The 21878-nt window shown below is 46.0% G+C and overlaps 2 protein-coding genes across 5 annotated transcripts in view; one reads left to right on the top strand and one right to left on the bottom strand.

Moving 5' to 3' along the window:
- Positions 1–1532: 1532 nt before the first annotated feature.
- CSRP2 (cysteine and glycine rich protein 2) lies at positions 1533–10532 on the bottom strand. 2 transcript variants are annotated; one of them, XM_074539699.1, is made up of 6 exons: positions 10359–10532; positions 6337–6455; positions 4295–4463; positions 3158–3290; positions 2396–2489; positions 1533–1841 (listed from the first exon to the last, which is right to left on the bottom strand). In XM_074539699.1, exons 2-6 carry the CDS (start codon positions 6446–6448, stop codon positions 1765–1767), a joined length of 585 nt encoding a protein of 194 aa, XP_074395800.1. In that variant the 5' UTR covers positions 6449–6455; positions 10359–10532; the 3' UTR covers positions 1533–1764. The 2 variants fall into 2 exon arrangements, with proteins under 2 accessions (XP_074395800.1, XP_005480681.1); XM_005480624.4 differs by lacking the exon at positions 10359–10532 and adding an exon at positions 10103–10247.
- The window catches only part of LOC113460377 (uncharacterized), a 129201-nt gene continuing 116566 nt past the window's right edge, over positions 9244–21878 (top strand). Inside the window, exons 1-2 of one of the 3 annotated variants that reach the window (XM_074539697.1) lie at positions 9244–9997; positions 10775–10899. In XM_074539697.1, the coding sequence (XP_074395798.1) occupies positions 9327–9997; positions 10775–10899 (796 nt within the window). In that variant the 5' untranslated portion in view covers positions 9244–9326. Of the gene's footprint in view, positions 9998–10774; positions 12014–21878 lie in introns of those variants that run through there. The other 2 variants (XM_074539698.1, XM_074539696.1) reach the window with 2 other exon arrangements.

The following is a 21878-nucleotide window of genomic DNA, read 5'->3' as shown; positions in this document are numbered from 1 at the left end:
AGTATTCTAAGGGTCAGCCAGGCATCTACATAGGGCTAGGATGTGCCACCAAGATGTGTGTGCTTCTGAGTGGCACTTGCAGGACACAGACTACCTTGGCTATTCTGATCCACACTAAAGGTTAGAGTTTGAGCAGAAACAAGGTAACAATCCAAATCTAATCAGGATATTTATAACCAGCAAGGTGTATTAAAGTGTAAGGCTAGGACTTAGGAGCACATCTAAAGGGAAGAAAAAAGTGGTTTTCCACTGAGCCTTGTTTTGCTATTGGCATTGAGAATTGGTGGTGGTGTTCACCCCTTCCCCAGGCAGTGTTCCTGGTGAGGCTGTGTCTGGGCTGACCATCCATTAGCTTGTCAGGAAAAGACCAGGGAAGACTTTCAGCCTGTGCTGAAGATCTCCATCCAAGATTTGCAGTTCTCCACCAGATGAATTGCTGTGTTTGGGAGTCCTGATGATTTGCAAGCTGGTTCCTGGGTTTGGGGTTTTTTGGAAAGAAGCCAGCCCTCTGCACCCTCATTATGCTTCTACTAGAGCTCAGTGCCTTGCACCTCCCATTAGCTGCCTTTTGGTAAAATCAGACTTACTTGCTATGAAAGCAATGTCCATGGTATGAGTAGCAGGACTGAGAGGTTTTCCTAGGTTTCCTAGGCTGTGCTGTTGTTTACTGTCTCACTCCCGCCTGAAATGTGCTGCTTCAGAGTTACTGTTGTCTTTTTCAGCTCTAATCTTTCCTGCTCTGTGAACTGGACAAGTTATTGGGTCACTGAGCTGGCTTGTTTTTCCTCCTGTCCGCATGGTTCCTTTATAACCTGTACAAAATACTCTTTGTGTATTATTTTGAGTTGTACATATTTTTCTAATTAGGCTTTTGGCTTGAACTGCTTCACTGCCTCAGACCACGGTCATAGATGTTGCTTGAAACTGCTTTAGACCATGCTGACACAATTGCTTAGTGTTTCATTGCAGCAGTCCCAGTTATATGTGTTTCCATAAATTCAGTGTTGTGAAGGGTTCTTTTGTCCCAAAAAAGTATCAGCTTGTTTCTCAAACTAGACAAGAGTTTCAAAGTTCTTTGCCTATCTTTACCTATCTTCTTAATCTGCAGCTGTCTGAGTGGAGTATTCCTGCGCAGTAAGTTCTGTGCATAACAGTACCTCAATACCAAAGCACGCCCAGTCCCTCAGAATATTACGGTTTGGTTTTCATTTACTAGAGACTCTGTGCCAGAGACAGGCAGCCATTTAGGCACACAGGTACCCCTTCTCTATCACTTTCAGAGCTGTGTCACCCTAGAGAGCAGTAGATTAAGATTTACTACTTTTGTGCAGCAAGCAGCTCTTTGCCTTGCACACACGTATATTATGGTGTGATGCTGTAGGAGAGTTATTCAGCTCTGAAGGCCATGACTGCGTATGTCCAGCTTTCAGCAGAGCTGTGCATCAAGTCTGTGAAGCATCATTCTTCCACCCCTGAAGTACCCAGTAACACTCCCCTCACTTTTATTGCTGACAAAGTAGGCAAGACTTAGATTTAGGGTATATCAACAAGCAAAGCTTTATTGAATTGATGCTCAGTATTAAAAGTGTTACAGTGTGATACACAAGGCAAGAAAAAAAGCAGTGTGTGTGTTTGTTTTTAAAATCATTGGCTTAAGGTACACTACAGTAACTAGTATCTGTTTCACAGTAGTTAGTAACATTTGGAAAACTCTTGCTCCTTCTGGCAGGATCTCAGCAGAACTGGATGGCGTTTTTAGCCCCCTCACTGGGCATGAACAAGGGCACCTGCTCCCTGGCCATACCCAAATCCCTTGGGGCCAAAGTTCTTCGCATAACAACCTGTGAGAAAGATGAACACACAGTAGCTGAGTCTTCTAGCACATTAATTAAGAACAGCACTGTCTGGGCTAAGTGCTAAGCTCAGTGGCTTTTCCTTAGTCACTAGAATATCCCCTTGGGAAGCAACACTTAGAAACATTTTGTTAAGCTGCATAACTAACAGGACTGAACTCAGTAGCCAGGACTGTTCCATCTGTGAGAGCAATTCACAGGTCCAGTCTGTGGCTTGGTATCTGTTAAGTCTTTGTTATCATCAAACCACTGTGTGGGATCAAGTTTATATGCACAACCACTCAAGAAGGCAGAGCACAATGCTTGCTGGCTGTTTCCTTACTCTGATCAGGCACAGGGCAAGGCTGCTGCTGCATTTCTCAGTATGTGATGTTTTACTTGATGCAGATGTCAATCACATCAGCAGCTTCAGTAATATCCATTTCATTTTTTACTCTATTCCTATGACTTACAGAATGTTTCTTATATCAGCAAGACATTGACTATTTGTCCTTGTAAGGCATCTTGAACCATAAACAAATGCTCTTTGCTTCTTTTCTCACCTTTACAATAGATTTCTCCCTCTTTTTCAGTTAGGGTTGTAGATTCTAGGCTTTTTCCACACTTGGCACATCGGAAGCAGTTCTTGTGCCATGGCTAGAGAAAAAATAAAGACAGTAGTATTAATACACAGGATGCCCAAGTTGGTAAAAAACCACATCACCTGGAGATATCTGCATCACTATTGGTTAGAGACTGGTGCAATGAAAAGCAGCTGAAGTGCACCAGTAGCAGACAAGAGCATCTGCATTTCTGTGAGCAGCACAAAGCCCCGGATTCCACCCAACATTCTGCTCAGAGCAGCACTCTGAAAGTTTGGGCTTGCTGTGATCAATTCTGAGCAATCTTGACTCTCTGTAGCAAGTAAGCCAGACACCAGGCAGACCGATAGGCAGTTTAACATGGTATTTTCAGAGACCATCCCCCTTCAGATGAAACATTCTTTAGATGAAACATTCGGCCTCCTTCACAAGCTGCACACCTAAAGATTGTTTCCTCTTCTGGGTGAGGGGCTTCTGTAGTTTTCTTCAAGTCTTAAACATGAGACAATATTAAATCTTCACCTCTAAGGTGGTCACTTATCACCCTGCATTTCAAGTGCTTTTTTTTCAATTAAGTTGATTGATTTGATTATTTCCAGTGCAAAGAAATGCAGTTTTAAGGTAACTGCCCTGCAGTTGATTCCCTGCTGGGACTGACATAACACACCTTGCCCAATTTAAAGTCCACATAGCAGGTACAAAACGACACGTGCAGTTCCTTACCTTGCCAGCTCCTATTACTTTCTCTGCTGCATAAACAGAATCACCACACCTGGAGCATTTCTCTGTCCCTCCAAACTTCTGAGCGAACTTGGAAGGGTTTGGATTTGTGGTGGGCCGGTGAGGAGAAGGAGTGCTGAAAGAAACAGGACATTTGTTTTCTCTGCTCTTACTAAAATGATCTCTTGCTCTGCTTAGCAACATGAGCAGACCAGCACCCAGCACATGGTACAGAATACAGTACTGCTGCAAAACTGGAGAAGTAAGTTACCAGAAAGGCTATCCAATTACACTTGGTAGAGAAAAAACCAAAGCCACAACAACAAGAAGAGAAAGGCCATGCTTTAAAGGATAAAAAGAAGGTACTGTAAAGGCTAATTTCTTCAGAGCCTTCCTTTTTTCACTTAACTAGAAGAACTGAACTCCATTAGAACACGTATTTTTCAGACAGTAAGCTACAAATAATTCTGTTAAGTTCCTGTCCACTGATTATAATCAGGAACCTGAATGGATCACTGAATCTGGCTACAGAGCATACATCATATAAACGTTAAGCAGTCATTTGGGAACTTGCATGAAGCACGTTGTGAGACATACTTCAGCTTCTTTCCACAGAAAAGCTGTGCTTTTCTGGCATTCCTAATGCTCTGCTTTACAGCAAGAACTTAATCAGATTAGGAATGTTTACTATTTAATGTGACTTTTGGTTTTGGCTATAATTAAGCACAAATGGTTCTTCATTTGCCAATTAAAAATTCATTCTGCTTGTAGCCCCAGATTCTCAGTTGTCCAAATCCATCCCTGCAAGAATCTGTAGAACAGTAGAGCAATGTGAGACCCACATTCACCTCTGCGAGCTCATGCAATGCCATCAGCAGCTCCATAATCCAATCCCCTATGGCTCATTCATAAAATGAGTGTCCTTGCTTGCACTAACTCCTGCTTCTACTGTTCTGACTCACACAGTCACCAGTGGGAGCTTCATGCAATGCAGGTTCAATGCCCTGCATTCAACTAGACCGGGGTATTTTGCAGTGTTTCTATTCCCAACACGAACATCAACAAAATCCAGCCTGAAAGACTCCTCTGAAAATAGTACTGAAGGACAAGGGCCATGCACCCCCAACTCAGTTCACTCACCTCTCAGGCTTGATGCCTAGTCTCTCTCCCCTGTCCATGTTCAGCGTGCCTGCCCCTTGGCCATATCCATAACCTTTTGGGCCATACTTTTTCCCATAGCAAGATTTGCAGTAAACTTCAGCATCATGAATTGCTACAGTTGTGCTGTCCAAGTTTTTCCGGCAGACCACTGGAGGTAAAAAAACAAAACAAACTGCCTTAAGGGACTATTTCCATCAGCACACATCGTAAGCCAAAAATAAAGTGAGAAGTGATGTTATGGTTTTCCCTGTCCAGAATTCTTCCCATTAGGCAGTGGGACCACCAGAGATTAGAGGGAGCAAGTTGCTGTTTGAATTTGTGAATTATGCTTAGCCCCATAAAGGGCTCTATTCCCTCCCACCTCTTCATGACCGTGACATTTAAAGCCTGGAAACTTGCCGTGGTTTGATGAACGAGGCTGCTCAGAAACCCAGAGAGGGCAGTCAGCAGTTTCCCTTAACAGATGCCATACAGCATGAAGTACAGAAGAGCCCCTGCTCTGCCCTTTTGGCCAGGGTGGGGCTGGGAAAAAACCCGAATCTTCAAGGTTTCCCACCTCCCTCACCCCCCCAGTAATGCTTCAGGGCAGAGCTGGGGCTGGTTCTCCCTTGGCTGTGCTTTTCTGGCATTCCTACATTGTCCTCCAGCACAATGCAAGCCCTCTACTCAAGGTTACAGTAGAAAGGAGAACTATTTCCTTCCTAAATCTCCTTTTGTGTGCCAACTGCCGTGCCCTTTCCATCTGCAACAGCATTATGCCCATGAAAAAGAATTTGGGGGAGAAAAAAAGAAACACTCTCAATGAATTTTTTGTTTAAAAATTTTAATGTCTGCAAAACACTGGGTGACTTTTGTGTATGGCAATCATTAGCTCTAAGGTTCTTTTTATATAATATCCAATAAGTAAATCAATTAATGCATGTTTGTTAAGCCTATGGACTTTAACCCCAACAGAAGTATGCACTAAGGAAAACCATGTATTCAGACACACTAGAGCCATTGTTTGACCGCAAGTTCCAGGTTTCTTTTAATAGTAACTCCCATAAAAGGCTGAAAATGAGGCAGCCGAGGCATCTAATCTTTGTTTTTTGTGACCACTGTAGAGCTCAAGGAAAGGAGTGTAGGTGTGCCGAGCTCTCAACGCCAGCACAGCACACCAAGGCTAGGCAACAGACTTAACAGCAAACTTGTTTGAGAGGCCCAAGGTAACTGCAGCCAATATAAGAAGGCTACACCCTAGTTCTGCCCATATGTATTAATCACCAAGAAGTGGGGAAAAGCAGTACCTCATGTTTGCAATAAGGTAAAATTCTCTGATTCAGACAGAGAGGCTGTCTGCTCGCAAAGTAGGAGCCTCCAATTCACAGAGACCCTTTGTTCCCCTCATCTAAGCAGAGGTATTTTCAGCACAGAAAGCGATTTTCAATGCCTCACTAGGCTTGTTGGTTGGACTGGAAAATAATGCTTTGGACTCCTTTCATCTGAAATAAACCACAGGCCTCTGTGCCAAGAAAGTTTAGGCTTTTGGCTGTGCTAAAGCATCAACAACTCTGCCGTGCTCGAGCGCATTGCTGTCCTGGTCTGCACAGGACCCCAGGGCAGCAGTTTGATAACTGTTCCTGCAGCCTCTGCCAGCCCCAGGACCACGGGGAGAAGCCCAGCTGAGCTCAGATCAGTGCAAACAAGGCTCTGCCACTGGCCTTCCTCCTCTGCATCAGCAACACTTAAGCCAGGTTTCCAGCCTCAGGATCCCTTAGACTCCTGAGGAAATTTGTACTCCTGGCAAGAGTACAAATGGATGTGCTCTGCTCTGAGACATGACAAAACCTCTCACTGAGAGGTGAGCTCTCCCCTCAGGACTGCCAAGCCCAGGAAGCACATGGGGAAGCAGGAATCATGACAGACAAAGTCACCTCTGGCCAGTGCCCCTCCCAGTGTCAGGGACACATCCTGTGGACCAGCCCCCTGCTGCTGTGACCCCCACAGCTACCGCAGGAGAGATTTTGGAGGAGAATACTTACTGCAGAGGAAGCAGCAGCGGTGGAAGCTCCTCCCGTCGCACTGCACCTCCTCAGCATGGTAGACGGTGCGGCCACAGGCTCCGCATTTGTTGCCACCTCCCCAGTTCGGCATGCTGGTTCTGTGTGCCCAGCCAGGCAGGAGGGGAGGAGGGGATTGTTAAATGCACATTAACAATTAAGACTCATTGTTAAATGCAGTGTTCTCCATCACCCTGGCCCCAGGACAGCTGGGCTTACAGGCTCCTTTAAACCAGATCTGTGAAGTTTGGGTGGCATCAGAGCACAACTCTGTAATTTCATCAACTGTTTAAAAACATGACCCTCCACTGCGTGAGAAGATTTTGGGACCAGTTCAATTTCCCAGCTCTTCAGATGCCAGACCAGACTTAAAGGCTTAGGCAGGCTCTCTACGGCTATTTGTAAAAGCAGACGAACTGGCAAGGGGAACAGAGACCACTGCTGCTGAACAGCAAGAAAAACAGAGACACAGTCTTCACGAGCCATGTCCTCTGTCCCTGCCCGGGGATTTTGAAAGTTATATAAATTGGATATGCACAAATTACAGTTTCATGCAAAAGAGCTTTACTGTACCTGGAACGAATGCCCCCAGATGGATATAATTTCAGTTTCTATGCTTCACTAATGCTGGGCCTCTTGTCTGATAGAAGCAAACCAGTTATGCCAACAATGGCATTTTGTTTTACTGCAGGGCCTGTCATTTGGGATGTGGAACAAGCCAAAGTTCACTTCACCGGAAAACCACTTATTAGGGTTGTAGGAACATTCTGAACTCCTTTGAGATCACACCTGCACTTCAAAGAAGTTTAAGGGGGATTATTTCCCAGGGACTCCACCCCTGTTACATGAACTGCACCTTTACCAGGCCGGTATATCAACCAAACCAAACTGCTCAAGTAGCCACAGCTGATTTAAAAGGAAGTGAAACCCCCTCTCATGCATTACTTGCAATGGACACTCAGAAAACTCTGGGGACAGGCATCTCACCCACTGTGTCAGCCTGTAGCCTTGGGAACAGTCTCTTACATTAAGCCAGAAGCAGTAGCTGTCCCATCTCAAGCTGATCTGCTCCCTCCTGAACTCCCCTGCACTCTCTGCACCACCATCAGCGGTTCCCCCCCAGCTCCTCCCATTTGCTGTCTGGGGTTAAAGCTCCAAAGCAGATCCCTGCCCATCACCCTCGAGATCTGTGGGGCTTTCCTCCCGCCACCAGTGCCGCTACCGTGAGCTAACACAGCTGTGTTTGCTGAAGGCTCAGCTCAGCAGCACCACCTCCCACCAGCGCAGAGGCCAGCAGCAGCCGGACAGGGCTACTGCCTCCAGGAGCTTCACCCAGCAGAGCTGCTCAGCACTCATCACCCCGGTGCTCCTTACTGATCCTCATTTCACACACGGCTTTTGGACAAGGACCATGGTTTGCCCACTGGAAGGTGCCCAAAGGCACCTCCTGCCTTCCTCCCCCACCAGCAAGAGCATTGCCTCCCTTCAGAGTTCCCACAGCAGGACAGGTCAGCCATCAGGGAGGGAGGCTGGGAAGGAATTTCTTGGGAGCTTCTGACTTTTCTCTGCAAAACTCTCCCTCAGTTTTGCAAAACCCTCCCTGAGAGGCTCTCCTAGGCCTGACAAGGAGAAGATACACACAACATCATCCCCACACAAAGCCCAGAGCCTGCTGCCTTCAGTTAACTCTGCGCTCATGCTTCTGAGCCAGGAGCAGAGGACTACCAATCTCCAGTTGCCTCTCTTGTCAACAGAGAGGAGCTGGGAGTGCCACCCCAGGGAGCCAGAGAGGAGCACTTTGCTTGAAGAGCTCTTTTTTCCCAAAGGGTGGGACAGGCCTCAGCGCAGAGCGAGCTGCCTTGTACCCCAGGCAAGGTAGAGCAGGCTCCCAAATCACAACTGAGAGCAGCAGTTTTGGCTGAACCTGAATTATGTTACCCATCTTGCCTGGTGAAACAAGCCTCCCACCCCAGCAGCACGAGCAGCAGCAGTTCATCAGTGCAAGGTAGGACGTGTGGTTCCCAAGTAAGACATGCTGCCAGGTAGCTGCTACAAGACCTTTGTCCAAGACAGGCAGACAGCCATTCAAGGCATGTGGGAAAATGAGATTAGTTTATTAACCTAAATTGGGGCACCTTAGGTACATTCCTAAGCAACAGCTTAGGAACCTTGCTTGGAGTGGCTGAGCAGTGCCATTTGCACACTGACACCAATTACTGAGAAAGCCCTTTGTTTAATACTTCCATGGGATTAGCATCATTACTGCTCCATGGTTTAGCACTAATACCCTGACCTAGCTCATAAAATTAGTTTTATGACATTTCCCACTTTGCTTTTGTCATTCTTGGCACAACTGTACAGTCTAAAAATCAAGATTCCATTTCTTTTATCCAAGTGCTTGGCTGTGCTACTGCACAGCAGCTGACATCAATCAGAGCAAAGAGCGTCCTTAGCTAAAGAGAATATAGGCTGCACAACACTCTGGAAAAGGAATGTACAGACAGGGGAGGAAAAAAGAAAAGGAGAAAAGATTCCTTTCCACTTTGTTTGCTTTCCAAAATGTAAATGGTATTTGGTACAAGAACTACTTCTGTCTTTTCCTCTCATCACCACCATCCTCATGTTCTATTGTGCATTTTCATGAGCCTGCATTACCTTAATCGTTTTGTTAGCACACAATAATTCAGTTTCCATGCACACCACTACAGCTGAGGACCTGAATCAGGTTTCCCCAGCTTTGCCCCAGATTTCACATGAAATGTTGGGCAAGACAGGGTGCAGCTCCACCCTTTCTTCCCCGAGAGAGACAGAATACTAGACGACCCGACAACCATTAGCTAACTCAAAACTTCTGATAAGGGCTTTGGGAATTCATTAAATGAAAAATAAAAAGGAATTGAAGTGGGTAGGTCAAGGTAACCGTATTCTCTTCCAGGGAAAGTATTTCCATTTATCCTCCCCATGATGTTCCTATGACGCTTGCGTGGGAAGAGCGGCAATATTTCCTCAGTTACTCAACAGCAGGAGCTGTCTCCTGGCAGCAGTGCTCAGGAGGCGCCTCGGGGGCGAGGGCTGGTGCCCGGCAGCAGCTGTGCCCGGGATATCGCACCGCTCCTCACAGCGGTGCCCCGGGACAGCGCACCGCTCCTCACAGCGGTGCCCGGGATATCGCACCGGCCCGGCCGCTCCTCACAGCGGTGCCCGGGATATCGCACCGGCCCGGCCGCTCCTCACAGCGGTGCCCGGAGCCTGCTGCTGCCCAGGGCTCCCTGCCGAGCGCCGCGGGGAGCGGGCTCAGACCGCCATCCCTGCTTCCTCGGGACTCTCTGGCTGGTTCCTGCAGGCGTCCGGGAAGCTCAAAAGCAGCAATCAAACATCCAGGTGATCTCACTGCCAACACCAATAATTCTGGCTGTCTGCTGCGGCTTGATAGCAGCTGCTCGTACCCAGCACGCATCCACGGGACAAGCCGCGCCAGCCGCCAAGTCTTTTCCGACCCGTTTGCTAACAGCGGCTCAGATTCAAGAGACCTAAGCCAGCCGCAAGACAGACACACAAGAATTCCAGGCTATCCGGTTATCCTAGACGGCTTTGTCGGGGAAGCCCGGTGCGTGGCAGCTCCATCATTAGAGCAGCGGAGTGGGTGAGCATCGCCCCCGCAACCCCCCCGGCCCCGGCTCGCCATGTGCCGCTCGCCACCCCCGAGCCCTGCCAGGGTCCGCTCCGGCCCCGCTGCCCCGGCACTCACCTCGGCTCGGCGCGTCTCAGCCCGGCGCGGCCCCGCGGCGCCTTAAAGCGCCGGGGCGGAGCCAGAGGGGCCGGGCCCCGCGTCCCTCGGCCCGGCCGGCCCAGCGCGGGCAACGGGGCCCGGCCGGGCCGAGGGACGCGGGGCCCGGCCCTGCCGGGGCCGCTCCGGAGGCAGCGGGACATGGCCCAGCTGCAGCCTCGGACCGCAGCGCCCCGGCTTGCGGTTTCACCCAGTTTTAGGGTTTTGCTTGACCTACTTGCCGGCTCCGTGACCGTGTTTCCCCAGAGCACAGGGAAAGGATGCTGAGGTCGGGAAAGCGGTTTCCCAGGACGTGAGGAGCGGGCGCAGGCAGGAGCCTGTGCCCGGCTCGTGGGAGCCTCGGGGACTCGGCACCGCAGCTCCCGCTGAACCACTGCTCCAGTGGGGACTGATGAGGAGGGGCCGCAATATTTTCACAACAGGCCAGCAATTAGCGCTGTCTACAGCATGCTGGAGAAAACTGCCCGAGGCTTCAGCTGCTTTCTGTAAGCGTCCCGGTTTCCCAGGGCTGTTGCACACTGACTCTGTCTGTTTCAGGATTATGCGCAGGGCTCCCTATGCCTAGCGGGAGATGTGCGTTTATCCCCTGCTCGTTATTAACCCAATACCAAGTCACCTACTCGTTGCCCACAGGAATGCCAGGCAGCACGGGAGCGACCTTTTCACACGCACCAGGGATGGAGCCCCAGGAATGAGGCCCGGCGAGCTTGGCGGAGGCAGCACGCAGGAGCCCTCCTGCACAAGCGCTGTGCATAGAGGTGGGCTGTGTCCTCGCTGGGGTGAGAGAGATCCCGCTGAGCTGCGGGCACAGACACTGGGTGACATGTCACTGGGCCCAAACTGCCTGTACTGTGAGGTGACTGAAAATTACCTCCACCCCACGTCAGAGAGTACAAGGGTTACTCTTTCCCGCCTTAAAATGTACTTTCCATGTACTGCAGCCTGCATGCTGGCAGCTGCAACTTGCTGAGATGTTTTGCTTTCCATTTTTTAATTTTCTTTTATTTGTAAAGAATCTTGAGTGACCAGACTGTGCATGATTTATTTGCATCTTGGAGTCCTGCTCCATAAGCAAAGCCAGTATCTGTTCCTGTGGAACAAGCTGGTGTTGTGAGCAAGACCAAGAGTCTGACCTCAAGCATCACAGCAAAAACTTTATGCTAAGCTTTGAGGGAAGTGAGCACTAGGAGAAGCAGAAGTGTTAGCAACTGTTGTTTCTTTAATTGGAGGTTGCATGAAGGGAATAGATCTCTCAGAGTCAATGAGAGGCTGTGAGTCAGAGCAGGCTGACTCCATTTGCTGCAACAGAGCCTGTGCTCTCTTGTCCAACTTGTCCTGCTCCCAGCCCTGCTGGAGCTGCGTGTGATGATGCTGAGTTATTTACCATGTCTCCTCGGGTAGCCTCCAGAGCTAATAGATTTTGTCTTTTGATAACATTTCCTACACACTACAAAAAATAAACAGCAGAGATCCCAATGGAGAGAAAGAAACTTTGCAGACCTAGCAAGGTCTGGCCATGCTCAAAGAAAGGAAATTCTCACTGTGACTAAGGGGCCATGCTGGTACGAAATAAAACACTCTTCAGTGTTGAGGCACTGCTGAGTGAGCTAGAAGACAGTCTGGCATCCAGTATTTCATTTTCTCATGTTTAGTATTTAGTCAGTTTGTCAGAAACAGAGTAACCATGAGGGTCAGACATAAGTATATCAAGTATGTCCATTACTATAGGAACAATATTAAGCATACATTACTGCAACACTTGGGAATAATACCTTGGAATGAAGAAAAACAAATGAAAGAATGGAAAATGTTACCACATACTTAATTTTTATTGATATGGACTATTTTTATCAATAAATTTTATAAATTTAAGTATGCATAGGTATATTTGTTGTCTATAAATATATAGTTATTTTATTTATGAGCATACTTATTCTACCTCCTCTGCAGGTGTCTTTGTTTCTTTCCTGAGAGCATAGTTCAGAATTTATTTAAGATAAAGCCTGGATCCAGTCCTGCTGCATTCCTCCTTGCTGTCCTGCACTCCTTCAACCTGTCATCCCGAACATGCCTGCCATTGCCCAAGCAGCCCCACTGCCCCCTCCACCTTCCTCAGCATCCTCCTGACCCGATCCTAGCCTTCCCTGTGCTCCTGCCTAACTAACACCTGCTGTAAGCTACTTTTTCTGACTCACCCAAAATTTCAGACGATGCCTCTACGCACTGACTTGGGGAGAAATTTCCACCTAGCCACCGTGGCAGCCTGACTTCTGCAGTCTGCCAGCTTTTTGTCTGGCTTTTGCCATTTTGAGCTCAGCAGGTTATAATTAGGGCAGTTTATTGCTGAAAAGCAGTGTTCAAGTGTATTAAGAGCTTCTGTTCCTTTCCCCTGCAGATTCGGCAGCTCAGGGGGCTGGGGAGGTTGGGTGCGTGTGTGTTTCCTCTCTCTTCTGCTTCCTTAGCCATGGGAAAGCCCACAGGCTCCACAAAAAACTCGTTCTCCCTTTGTAGAGGGATAGAATATAAGAGAAAAGTGCAGAAGGTAATCTCACACCTGAGGAGTTGCAGCTGTGCTAATCACCAAAGATTAGGAACAGGCCTGCCCTTAATAGGCCACAGCTGTGTCCAATAAGAAGAGTGTACAAAAGAGTGGGTTAGCTGGGAGAGGTGTGAGTTGGAGTTTGTTTGCTGTGAAGAAGAAGGAGGTGGTGCTGTGAGGAGCTGCCTATGAGAACTCACCAAGAAGGTATGGGACTTTCACAATAGGATGACAGCATCCTTTCACATGTAAAATTCACCTGAAGCATGTCTGTCACCTCAGAACAAATTTCTCAAGGTTTTAGCCATGCCATAATTTTATGTGAGGGCTGTTTTCCATGTTTTGAAAAGCTGAGTAAATCATCAGCTTGTTTGACCTAGTTACTTCTCAAAAGACTTGGCACACATTACTCAGGGCTTTTGTACCCGCTAAGTACCTTCCACTCACCTGGGATTATTTTATCCTTGTTTGATCTGGTGAGCATGGACCCATGGCTGCTTATGGCAGAGTCCATCTGCTCTGCTGGTAACCTTTGCTATCGTTTTCTGAAAGTTTATTCTCGTTAGTCTAGATTTTACTTTGCAGAGGGTATATCCATTTTCTGACACTGGTTTTTTGTCAGAACTAGTTTTATCCAAATACTGTTACTAGTGACTGAAAATCTTAAGTATATTCTCATAAGAGCCTGATTTTAGCTATTTTGCCTATTAGGAAAGCTGTTTTGAAGCTAGCATAGAGTTTATTGTTTACCAGCCTGGGAGGTCAGACACTGGGCAGTGCTTCCCATGGTTCCTTGGTTAATTTCTCACTGGCCATCCCTCAAGCTTGCCCCTAGTAAAAGGGACTTTCAAGTGCAATATCAGCAAGTGAAAAATTAATTTGTGCCTAGCATTACCCAGACTTGTCCTATCACAGAGGGAACTATGTGTTTAGCTAATTTCCTTGTCTTAGCATCCATGCATTTCAGCAGTTTTATACATTTATTCTACTATAAATATGATAATGATATATTTGTGAAGTTTGCACAAATTTATGAAAGTACAACAGGCGATTCTAGTGTTTATCGGATCTGTGATTTTTGGTTTTTAATTGTCTCTTCAAGACCAACAGATATGGAAAACATTCTCAGTATGAGAAGACTGTGCTTTCTAAGTTTATTGATTTCTTTATTATTGGTTATATATTTATTTATTTTGCTATAGAGGCTCCAGGCAGAAATGGAGGCAGTTTCAGAGCTGCCTACTGTTACAAGTGAGTGCTGGCAGGGTTTTAAGGAGATTGAGCAGCGGGTTTGACTCAGAGGCTCTCAGATTCCTCTCCAGTTCAGTGAAGATTTTGGGACCCAGTGTGTTCCTGGGCCCCCAGGGAGATGGATCATTCATTCTGAGGGTCTTGCCTGCAACACTTCAGCCTGATGTGCGACTTATCTAAATGCAGCACATGGTTTGCATCTAATCCTAAATACATTTAGTGAGGTAAAGCACGGTGTAGGCTGCCAGTCATGAAATTATCAGATCACAGCACTGTAAAAACCCAGCAAAACATTTAAGTTCTAAGGGTTTGAACAGAGGTTTCTGAAAAGTCTGGCGAAACATGAGCTCTGTTTTAGATGCCAGCTCAGCAGAATATGACTACCTGGACTAGTAATGATGTCACCTCCCTGGCAGGAGGCATAATCTAGGCTGAAAGTATTGATTTCTTCAATAAAGCTCAATTTTTTTTCACTGTACGCTCACAAGGTCAGATTATCCCTTGTGCTGTCCTCTGGAAAAACCTGCAGGCAAGAGCTTCAGTAATCTCAACCATGTACAAGTTCTGTTGCTGACTGACAGGATATCATTAGCAGAGGACAGAATTTGAGGACCCACACAGCTTGTTCCAATAATACTGTTACTGATTTTGAGGAGGGCAGGGAAGTGTATTTAATACTAGATATTAGGCAAAGAGGGGATAGCCAGGTGAAACTCTCTGACTCTGCTGTTTTCAGAAAGCTTCCCAGCTCCATCAGGCTGCTGAGGGAGCTACCTGGATAGCAGATAGCAGTTTCTCCAAATACATAATGTCAAAAAGTGCTGGTTGGGCTCAAAAAAGAGTCCATGTGATCTTTTTTTCCCCCTGCATTGTCCCCTTTCCTGGTAACTCTTAGGACTCTAAACCTTTCTGCACCATACCAGCACCTCTGCATGCAGCTTCTTGTCCTGATAAGAGCAGGAAGCTCAAAGCCTGTTGTGCCAGGGAGTTTCATCACCTGTGAGCAACCTTCCTCGGAGCCTCTGGCAGTCTTGTGCCAGAGCCCTGCTGAGCGTTGTGAGAAAGAAGAGGGCGGACAGTTTCCAGCTTGCATTGTGTTGCCATTACGTGAATTTTCCAGTGTCCTTACATCAAAGGAAAAGCATTTCATTCTCCACAGAAACAGCTAGGGGGTGGTCAGCAGTAAACCCAGCAACGTGCTGATGCTTGTTCCAACCATTGCTGCTAAAGCTGTCCCTGCCCCTGGCAGCACAACACACTAAGATGCAATGATGCTTTACCTTTCCCAGCCTATGAACATCAGATGTAGAGAAAGGAAGGGGAAAATTTGGCAGAAAAGCTATCCCCTTGCAGGAGAATAAGCTATTGTGTGGTGGGGTTGATAGTTTCTAGCATGTCTCCGTGCAGCCAGGAGCGCTTTAATTGCTCTGACACTTTGCAGAGGGGCTTGGTGGGCTTTTGTTCTAATCTGAACAAAACATGAGCATCAGACTCCTTTTTTACTGACTGTAATGCCAGTGACAAGCACGTGTCATTTGGGAGTGTATGACCATGCTGTGAAGCCTGTTTTTCTCCAGCAGTAGAAAAGTAAAGGGTAGGTAAACCTTGTCTCACATTGAACCTCCTGGAGGAGAAAGACAGAACTCCCCATAAATATGATTGTGCTTCATTAACAGCCACTGAAGGGGAGCAGGACTCTAAGAGTGCCTCAGTGGCACTGCTCACCACCTTAGTGGTCCTTCTAAGGCTGGGTGTGTCTGCAGCAGCAAGAGGCAGCCATAAGATACAGCCCCCCTCTGATCCCTTTGCCTGAAAACGGAGCACCTGAAGCAGGCTCTCTCTAAAACAGCAAGGGTGTTCTGGCTGCAGGCAGCTTGCCAAGGGAGACCTGTGCCTGAGAGCTATTCCCAACCTGCACAGCTCCTGGTTTGGTGCCTAGCAGCTGTGAGTCTGAACCTCTGTGGTGAACCAGCAGCAGCGCTGCATTTGGGTGATGACTTTCTCCAGTGGATACCAGCTACAGGTGAGGCTGCATTAGCTCCTGCCATGAAAGTGAGCTTCCATTAAGCTCTTGATGGACACATTTCTGTCTCTGACATATCCCTGGTGTGCAGGGTCCATGGCAGCAGCTGTGTGGCTGTCTTGGTTTAAAAGATCTGCCAAGGAAGATGGAAAACTTTCTGGAATGGAAAGACACCCCCTCCCTCCAAATTATTGTGACTGCATGACACAACAGTAATACCTCACATCTGCATTTTGGAGCTGAACCACTCACTTCAGTGCCATCTGAGGAGGAAGGAATACTTTGTCAGTTCAATCAATCAGCTAATCTGGTTATTAATTAATTTAGTTATCATCACTGGCTGGAAAATTTTAATTACCTCTATCACTAAATAATATTTGAACCAGTAAAAACAGGCAATAATAGCACCATAGCAATGCTGATTTGCAAAGGATTCAGCAGGGAGAGGCTAAGTGCTTGGAGATGTGTTTGTGATTGTATGAACGTAAAAGCCATTGCAGTGCACGGTGAGCACCCGATGCGAGCTGCCCTGCAGAAACTGCTCATTTGGGATGCTGCTTTCCCCCACCAGCAGTTATATCCATCACCCAGCACTGACACTGGAACTCCCTGTGTCCCTTGGCCCCAATGCTCATTCCTACTCCCATTCTGGCCCGTTATTTACCCCTCTTATTGGCCACAGCATGAATCATAGTGCTCAGCAATCCCCAGCTAAAACCGACTGTGCAAAAATCCCACCTAGTGGCAATGCTGCATGGTCAGGAACAAATCACTGCGAGGCACTCTGCTCCTCTGTGGTTTCTTGTGAGAGCAATTTACAGCCTCTTCCACACACAGCGAGTGAAAACAACTGTGCTTGGGAAGAGCACTTTGGCCAGCTCTTGCACATCACGCAGCCTTGGCAGCGATCCCTCTTTTCTTGGCACAAACACAGAAGCTCTCGGAGGCTGGGGGTGTCAGAACCTCGTCTGCACGGCGCCGATGGTCAGCTTTCAGTGCTTGGCTCACTCATTATTGTTAATGCTGCGTTCAAACTATGACAACCACTGTCACATAATGCGTGGTCTGCGACAGCCACACATCCTCCTGCTATGGTGGACCAGTGCCTGGAAAGTACAGATCTCTTTTGCTGAGAAATGTGGGCATAAAAGCAATGAAAGAGCTGAATGGATTCCTATTGAAATTTTATCACTTGGAAAGAAGATCCAGCATCAACAACAGTGAAATTCCATGGTCAGGAAAAAGCCCAAACAATTTCCAATATTTTCCTTAATTGGATTACAAATGCCACCTTTGGAATACATTTTGAAATCAATTATTCTTTTCTCTTTGTTGTGCTGTCAGTTTGTTTTTTACACTTCATTAGGCAAGGGAATGAAATGAGGCTGTTGTGTTTCGTATTGATTCTGCTTTGTGTTTGAAGTCTGTTTATCTTCCTAGATGTTAGGCCACAGTAAACAATTTTCTTTTCTAGCACAGATGAGATAGCTATCTGCACAAACTTTAAAAATAAGGGAATTGCTATTGTCTACCACAGAGTAATTTTTGGTCTTTCTTGAAGTCTATGTTCTTCCATACACTTAATTAAAAGACATATTATATCATAAAAGATTGTAGGGATGTTGGGAAGACAGCCTACTTAACCCAACCCCAAGAGGAGATGTACTAATAGAGATTGAAGGGGAGGTGGTTGAAATTTATTATCTAAAGGGCAAGGATTTAAAAATATTTTAAAAAATGAATGTTCTGGAGGTTGTTTTGTAGGCATAAGTGGGGACACTGGCAGGTAGAAGAGAAAGTGTCAAGCTCGGAGTGAGCATGGGAAGCAAAGAGAGTAAACAGGGTAAATGCATAAATAGGGGAAACAAGATGAGTGGTACTAAGGGAAACTGGAACAGAGATAAGTAGGAAGATAATATGCAAGATCCTAGTGGGAAACATTCTGGAAGAGGACAAAGAACCAGCATTTAATGCTGTTTGAGAGTGGAGACTGACCTAGGGAAACAGTCATCAGCATGAGAGAGGTTTTAGTAATAGGTTAAAAAATACTTTAAAATGTAGAAGTTGATTAACTCCAAACTGGTTATGAGATGCAGGAATACGTGTATTTTCTGTATTCCTTGCAAGTTATGTTACTGCTTGTGCAGTTAGATTTATCTTTGATTTTATTTTTTTGTCCTAAGATTTTTTCCTGCAGCAGGCCAGATGTTCAAAAGCTTTAATAAACAACACATTAATTGGAATTTAAGGATTTAAGGGCGATCTTTTCCTACTACTGAAAGGCCTGTTCTCTTAACTGAAAATAATTTGCATATTTCATCAGAGACTGAATTTTAAGTCAAAAATGTATATAGCCTTATCTGTCTATCTGGATACAGATGTGGACCTGTTGGAATGGGTCCAGAGAAAGCCAGAACAATGATCAGGGGTCTGGAACACCTCTTGTATGAAGGCAGGCTGAGACAGTTGTGGCTGTTCAGCCTAGAGAAGATCCCAGGGGCACCTTAGAGCACTTTCCAGTGCCTGAAGGGGGCTGACAAGAGAGCTGGAGAGGGACTTTTTACAAGAGCATGTAGTGACAGGGCAAGGGGAATGGCTTCAAACTGAAAGAGGGTAGGTTTAGTTTAGATATTAGGAAGAGATTCTTTCCTGTGAGGCTGGTGAGGCACGGCAACAGCTTGCAAGAGAAATTGTGGGTGCCCTGTTCCTGGAAGTGTTCAAGGTCATGTTGGCTGGGGCTTTTTTTGAGCAACCTGGTCTCATAAAAGGTGTCACTACTTGTTGCAGGGGGTGCTGGACTAGATGGCCTTTAAAGGTCCATTCCAACTGAAGTTAATCTATGATTCTATGATGCAGATGCCTGCAGTTTTTCGATCATAGGCTATACACATTATTATTTATTCTCTATCATTTGCTCAGCACAACTACACACCCACCAGTCCAATGTAAATCACCCAAACATTTCTGCTCTCAATTGAAAACCCATAAGTTACATGCTGTACCCTGCAGTTTAATACTATGCTTTGTGTGCACATAACAGCCTCAGTGACATGGTTCAGAGTGGGAGGAACAGCAGAGGGTTTTTGGCATTTCTCTCTCCCAGGGGCTGGTGTAGGTCATGCTTCAGCAGCTCTGGCTGTTGCTGGGCTGCAAAACCCTCCTAAGAGTAGGTGATCCCCTCATCTAGCCAAGGCTGAGGGCAAATCAAGAACCTACTAATTATTGAACCATAGAATGGTTTGGATTGGATAGGTTTGGATTGGAAAGGAACTTAAAAGTTTGCCTAGTTCCAGCCCTCCCTACCATCCCCCCACCATGGCAGCTAAAAGAAGCCCATGGATTTCATAAGTTTTGGGTGGTTTTTCGCTCCTTTTCCTTGGCCATCTTATCCCTGTTGAGTGAGGATAGCAGCTAACTGTGATAACCAAGCAGGGGCAGTAAGGTTTAGAGAGCCATATCCCTCTCTCAGCTGGTTGCAACTGTAATTAAAGGTCACTAATTAAAGGTCAACAGTCTAGTCTGAAGATTTAATGCCAGGCAATACTCTTATGGCTCTGGTCATTGAGCAAGCAGCCTGCTGTCTGTCTCTCCACCACCAGATGTGGTCTCAGTCTTGTTTCTGCAGTGAGCCACAAACTCTCTTTGTCCAACAGCAAATCCTCAGCGCAACTCAGGCCAAACCCTGAGTTTCACTCAGAAACAGCAGTGGAGCAAAAATGCAACTAACACTGAACAATTTCAGCAGGTATTGCAGCATTAAAAGCTTGTGAATTTTTCAATCCAAAACCAAACCGTTGTGTTTGCTTTACAAAAGAAATAAAATACTTTTGTTTCCAGCCCATGGTAATTTGGGGTGAATCAGGCCTTGTAAAGGCCCCTTGGCATGGTATGCATCCTTCCAAACCTGGATTTTAATGTTCTAAGTGTAATTACATGGGCCTGAAAGTCACAGCTAAAATTTGTTTTGATTTGTTTACATGTAATTGTTGTCAGGCAACCAGATACTGTTTTCAATTAGGCATTATGTTCCCAGCAAGAGGGTTAACAGAAATCAAAAGTAATTAGCTCTCCTAAAAAGCAGCCATTTTATGCCAAACAGAAGAGGATTTTTATTTTTGCAGAAGATGTAAGGTAAAATAGAACTGCTTTGTAGGTTAGCAGAATTATTACTGTTTGGTGATACTTTCAATGGTCTTAAGAGAAGGAAATGGGGCAATTCCATTGCCTGTGGTGAATCTGGAGTCTGGTGGCAAAACCAGTATGGAAATTAGCTGAGAGATAAGCATTCAACCATTTCATGGGACTCTCACCAATAATTTGGGGTAATCAATGCTGGTAGTTTCCATCAGCTGTTTTGCTTGTGCAGAAGGCTTCCCAAATTTAGGGCACACAGCAGAAGGCCCCTCATGTGCATGTTCCCTCCTCTCTCAGCCCACCTGGCTTGCTCTTACCAGTTTGCTATTTCAGGAAAATGTTCCCTAGGAGCTAGTGTGCTTCAGGAATACAGCTCTTGTTTGGAGAGATGGCAGGCAAGCTGGTTAGATACTAAATCATTTTTTGATCATGCAGATTTACTGTAGAGCACCTGGACACCTTGGAGGCTTGGAGGTGTTGGAGATTTCTATCAGTTTGTTTCCTTGCTTCCAGCCCACTGTTTCACAGCCCAGCTGGCATGGCGCTCAGCCAGACATTTTTTGGCCTGTTTGCCCATGTTTTGTTCATTGTACATATGACTGTATGCGCTCAAGCCTGTGCCAGCTCAGTGAGGTTTTCACCATTGAGGATGGAGGCCCTGCACTTGCCCGTGGATGTTTGTGGGGGTCAGCACATCACTGGGGCCTTGTTTGAAATGAGTTTGTATAAATGAGGCAATAATGGGCTGCCTGGTCCTGCCATTAGGACACTGCTCTTGTTGCTTTGGACTTGTACAACAAGACAAAGTCCTTCTTAAATGAGGGAAGCTGGTAATTCTTGGAATTGTTTATTTAGCTACTGTAACTCCACAAGATATTCAAATCTGTGTGAATGTAATCGTTGTGTTTTCTATGCTGATCACCTTAGTAATGTGTATGGAAGTAGTTTCTAGGGGCTGTTCTCCAACTTACACAAGCATTTCCTGATACTCATTTTGCTTGCATCGCCTTTTTGCTTCTCCTGCTCTCACTGTATGGAAAATGCAGGACATAACATGTTGCTTAATCCTTTATTTTCCCCTATGCCTGGCAGTCTTTTTTGCCACCTTCACTCCAAAGCCTTAATCTGACCTATTTTACTCCTCCTTGCCTTAGAGCAGCCCTCAAGTTGGTGTGGAATGCACACACATGCACAAACTCGTGTGCACATGTATACATACCTATATACAAACATTGTTTTCACATGGACTGGGAGGACAACATGGTTTACATCATCTCACATCTATTGCCCTGACCTTTTCAAATAACTTATGTGAAGTTTCAGTGTTATTTTAGTTTGTCTTAATAGCAAGTTTGCCGTTGAATTTATATAGTATTTTATAGTTAGAGTCTTTTTTCCATAGTTCAACTGTACTTCAGGGAAGAAATGTTGGAAAAAATAAATATAGATGAAATAAAATTATTGTGCAATATACCACTAATATATGAATATATCATGCAATATACTCTAATGTTAGAATTTCACTGTGCTATAAATAATTTCACATAGAGATGAGGAACAGGCTTTTGATTTACTACTGGCTGTCTGAATTAGTCATATATGGTAAATTTCTCTAAAGGGGTCATATTTGACCGAAGGTGTCTGTTATTGTTGGCATTAAGTAATGTGCTTTCTAGAACTGCTAGACTACTCATGGCACTAGACCAATCTGTTATTTTGGGAGTAGATAAAGTCTTTGTTTAGCCTTCTGGCACTCAGTGCAGCTCTTAAAAATGGTTTTCTTTGTTTTG

Source organism: Zonotrichia albicollis, chromosome 4, assembly GCF_047830755.1.
Source record: "Zonotrichia albicollis isolate bZonAlb1 chromosome 4, bZonAlb1.hap1, whole genome shotgun sequence".
NCBI classification, from domain to species: Eukaryota; Metazoa; Chordata; class Aves; order Passeriformes; family Passerellidae; genus Zonotrichia; species Zonotrichia albicollis.
The sequence above is the reverse complement of the archived record's forward strand: the minus strand, read 5'-3'. Positions and strand labels throughout refer to the sequence as shown.

Excerpts from the sequence above, each read along its gene's own strand:
- CSRP2 (XM_074539699.1), bottom strand. The coding sequence starts at position 6,448 with ATGCCGAACTGGGGAGGTGGCAACAAATGCGGAGCCTGTGGCCGCACC. Across the intron at positions 2,490-3,157 it reads AAGTAATAGGAGCTGGCAAG|CCATGGCACAAGAACTGCTT; the intron begins GTAAGGAACTGC and ends TTTTTTCTCTAG. Across the intron at positions 1,842-2,395 it reads GGGAGAAATCTATTGTAAAG|GTTGTTATGCGAAGAACTTT; the intron begins GTGAGAAAAGAA and ends TCTTTCTCACAG.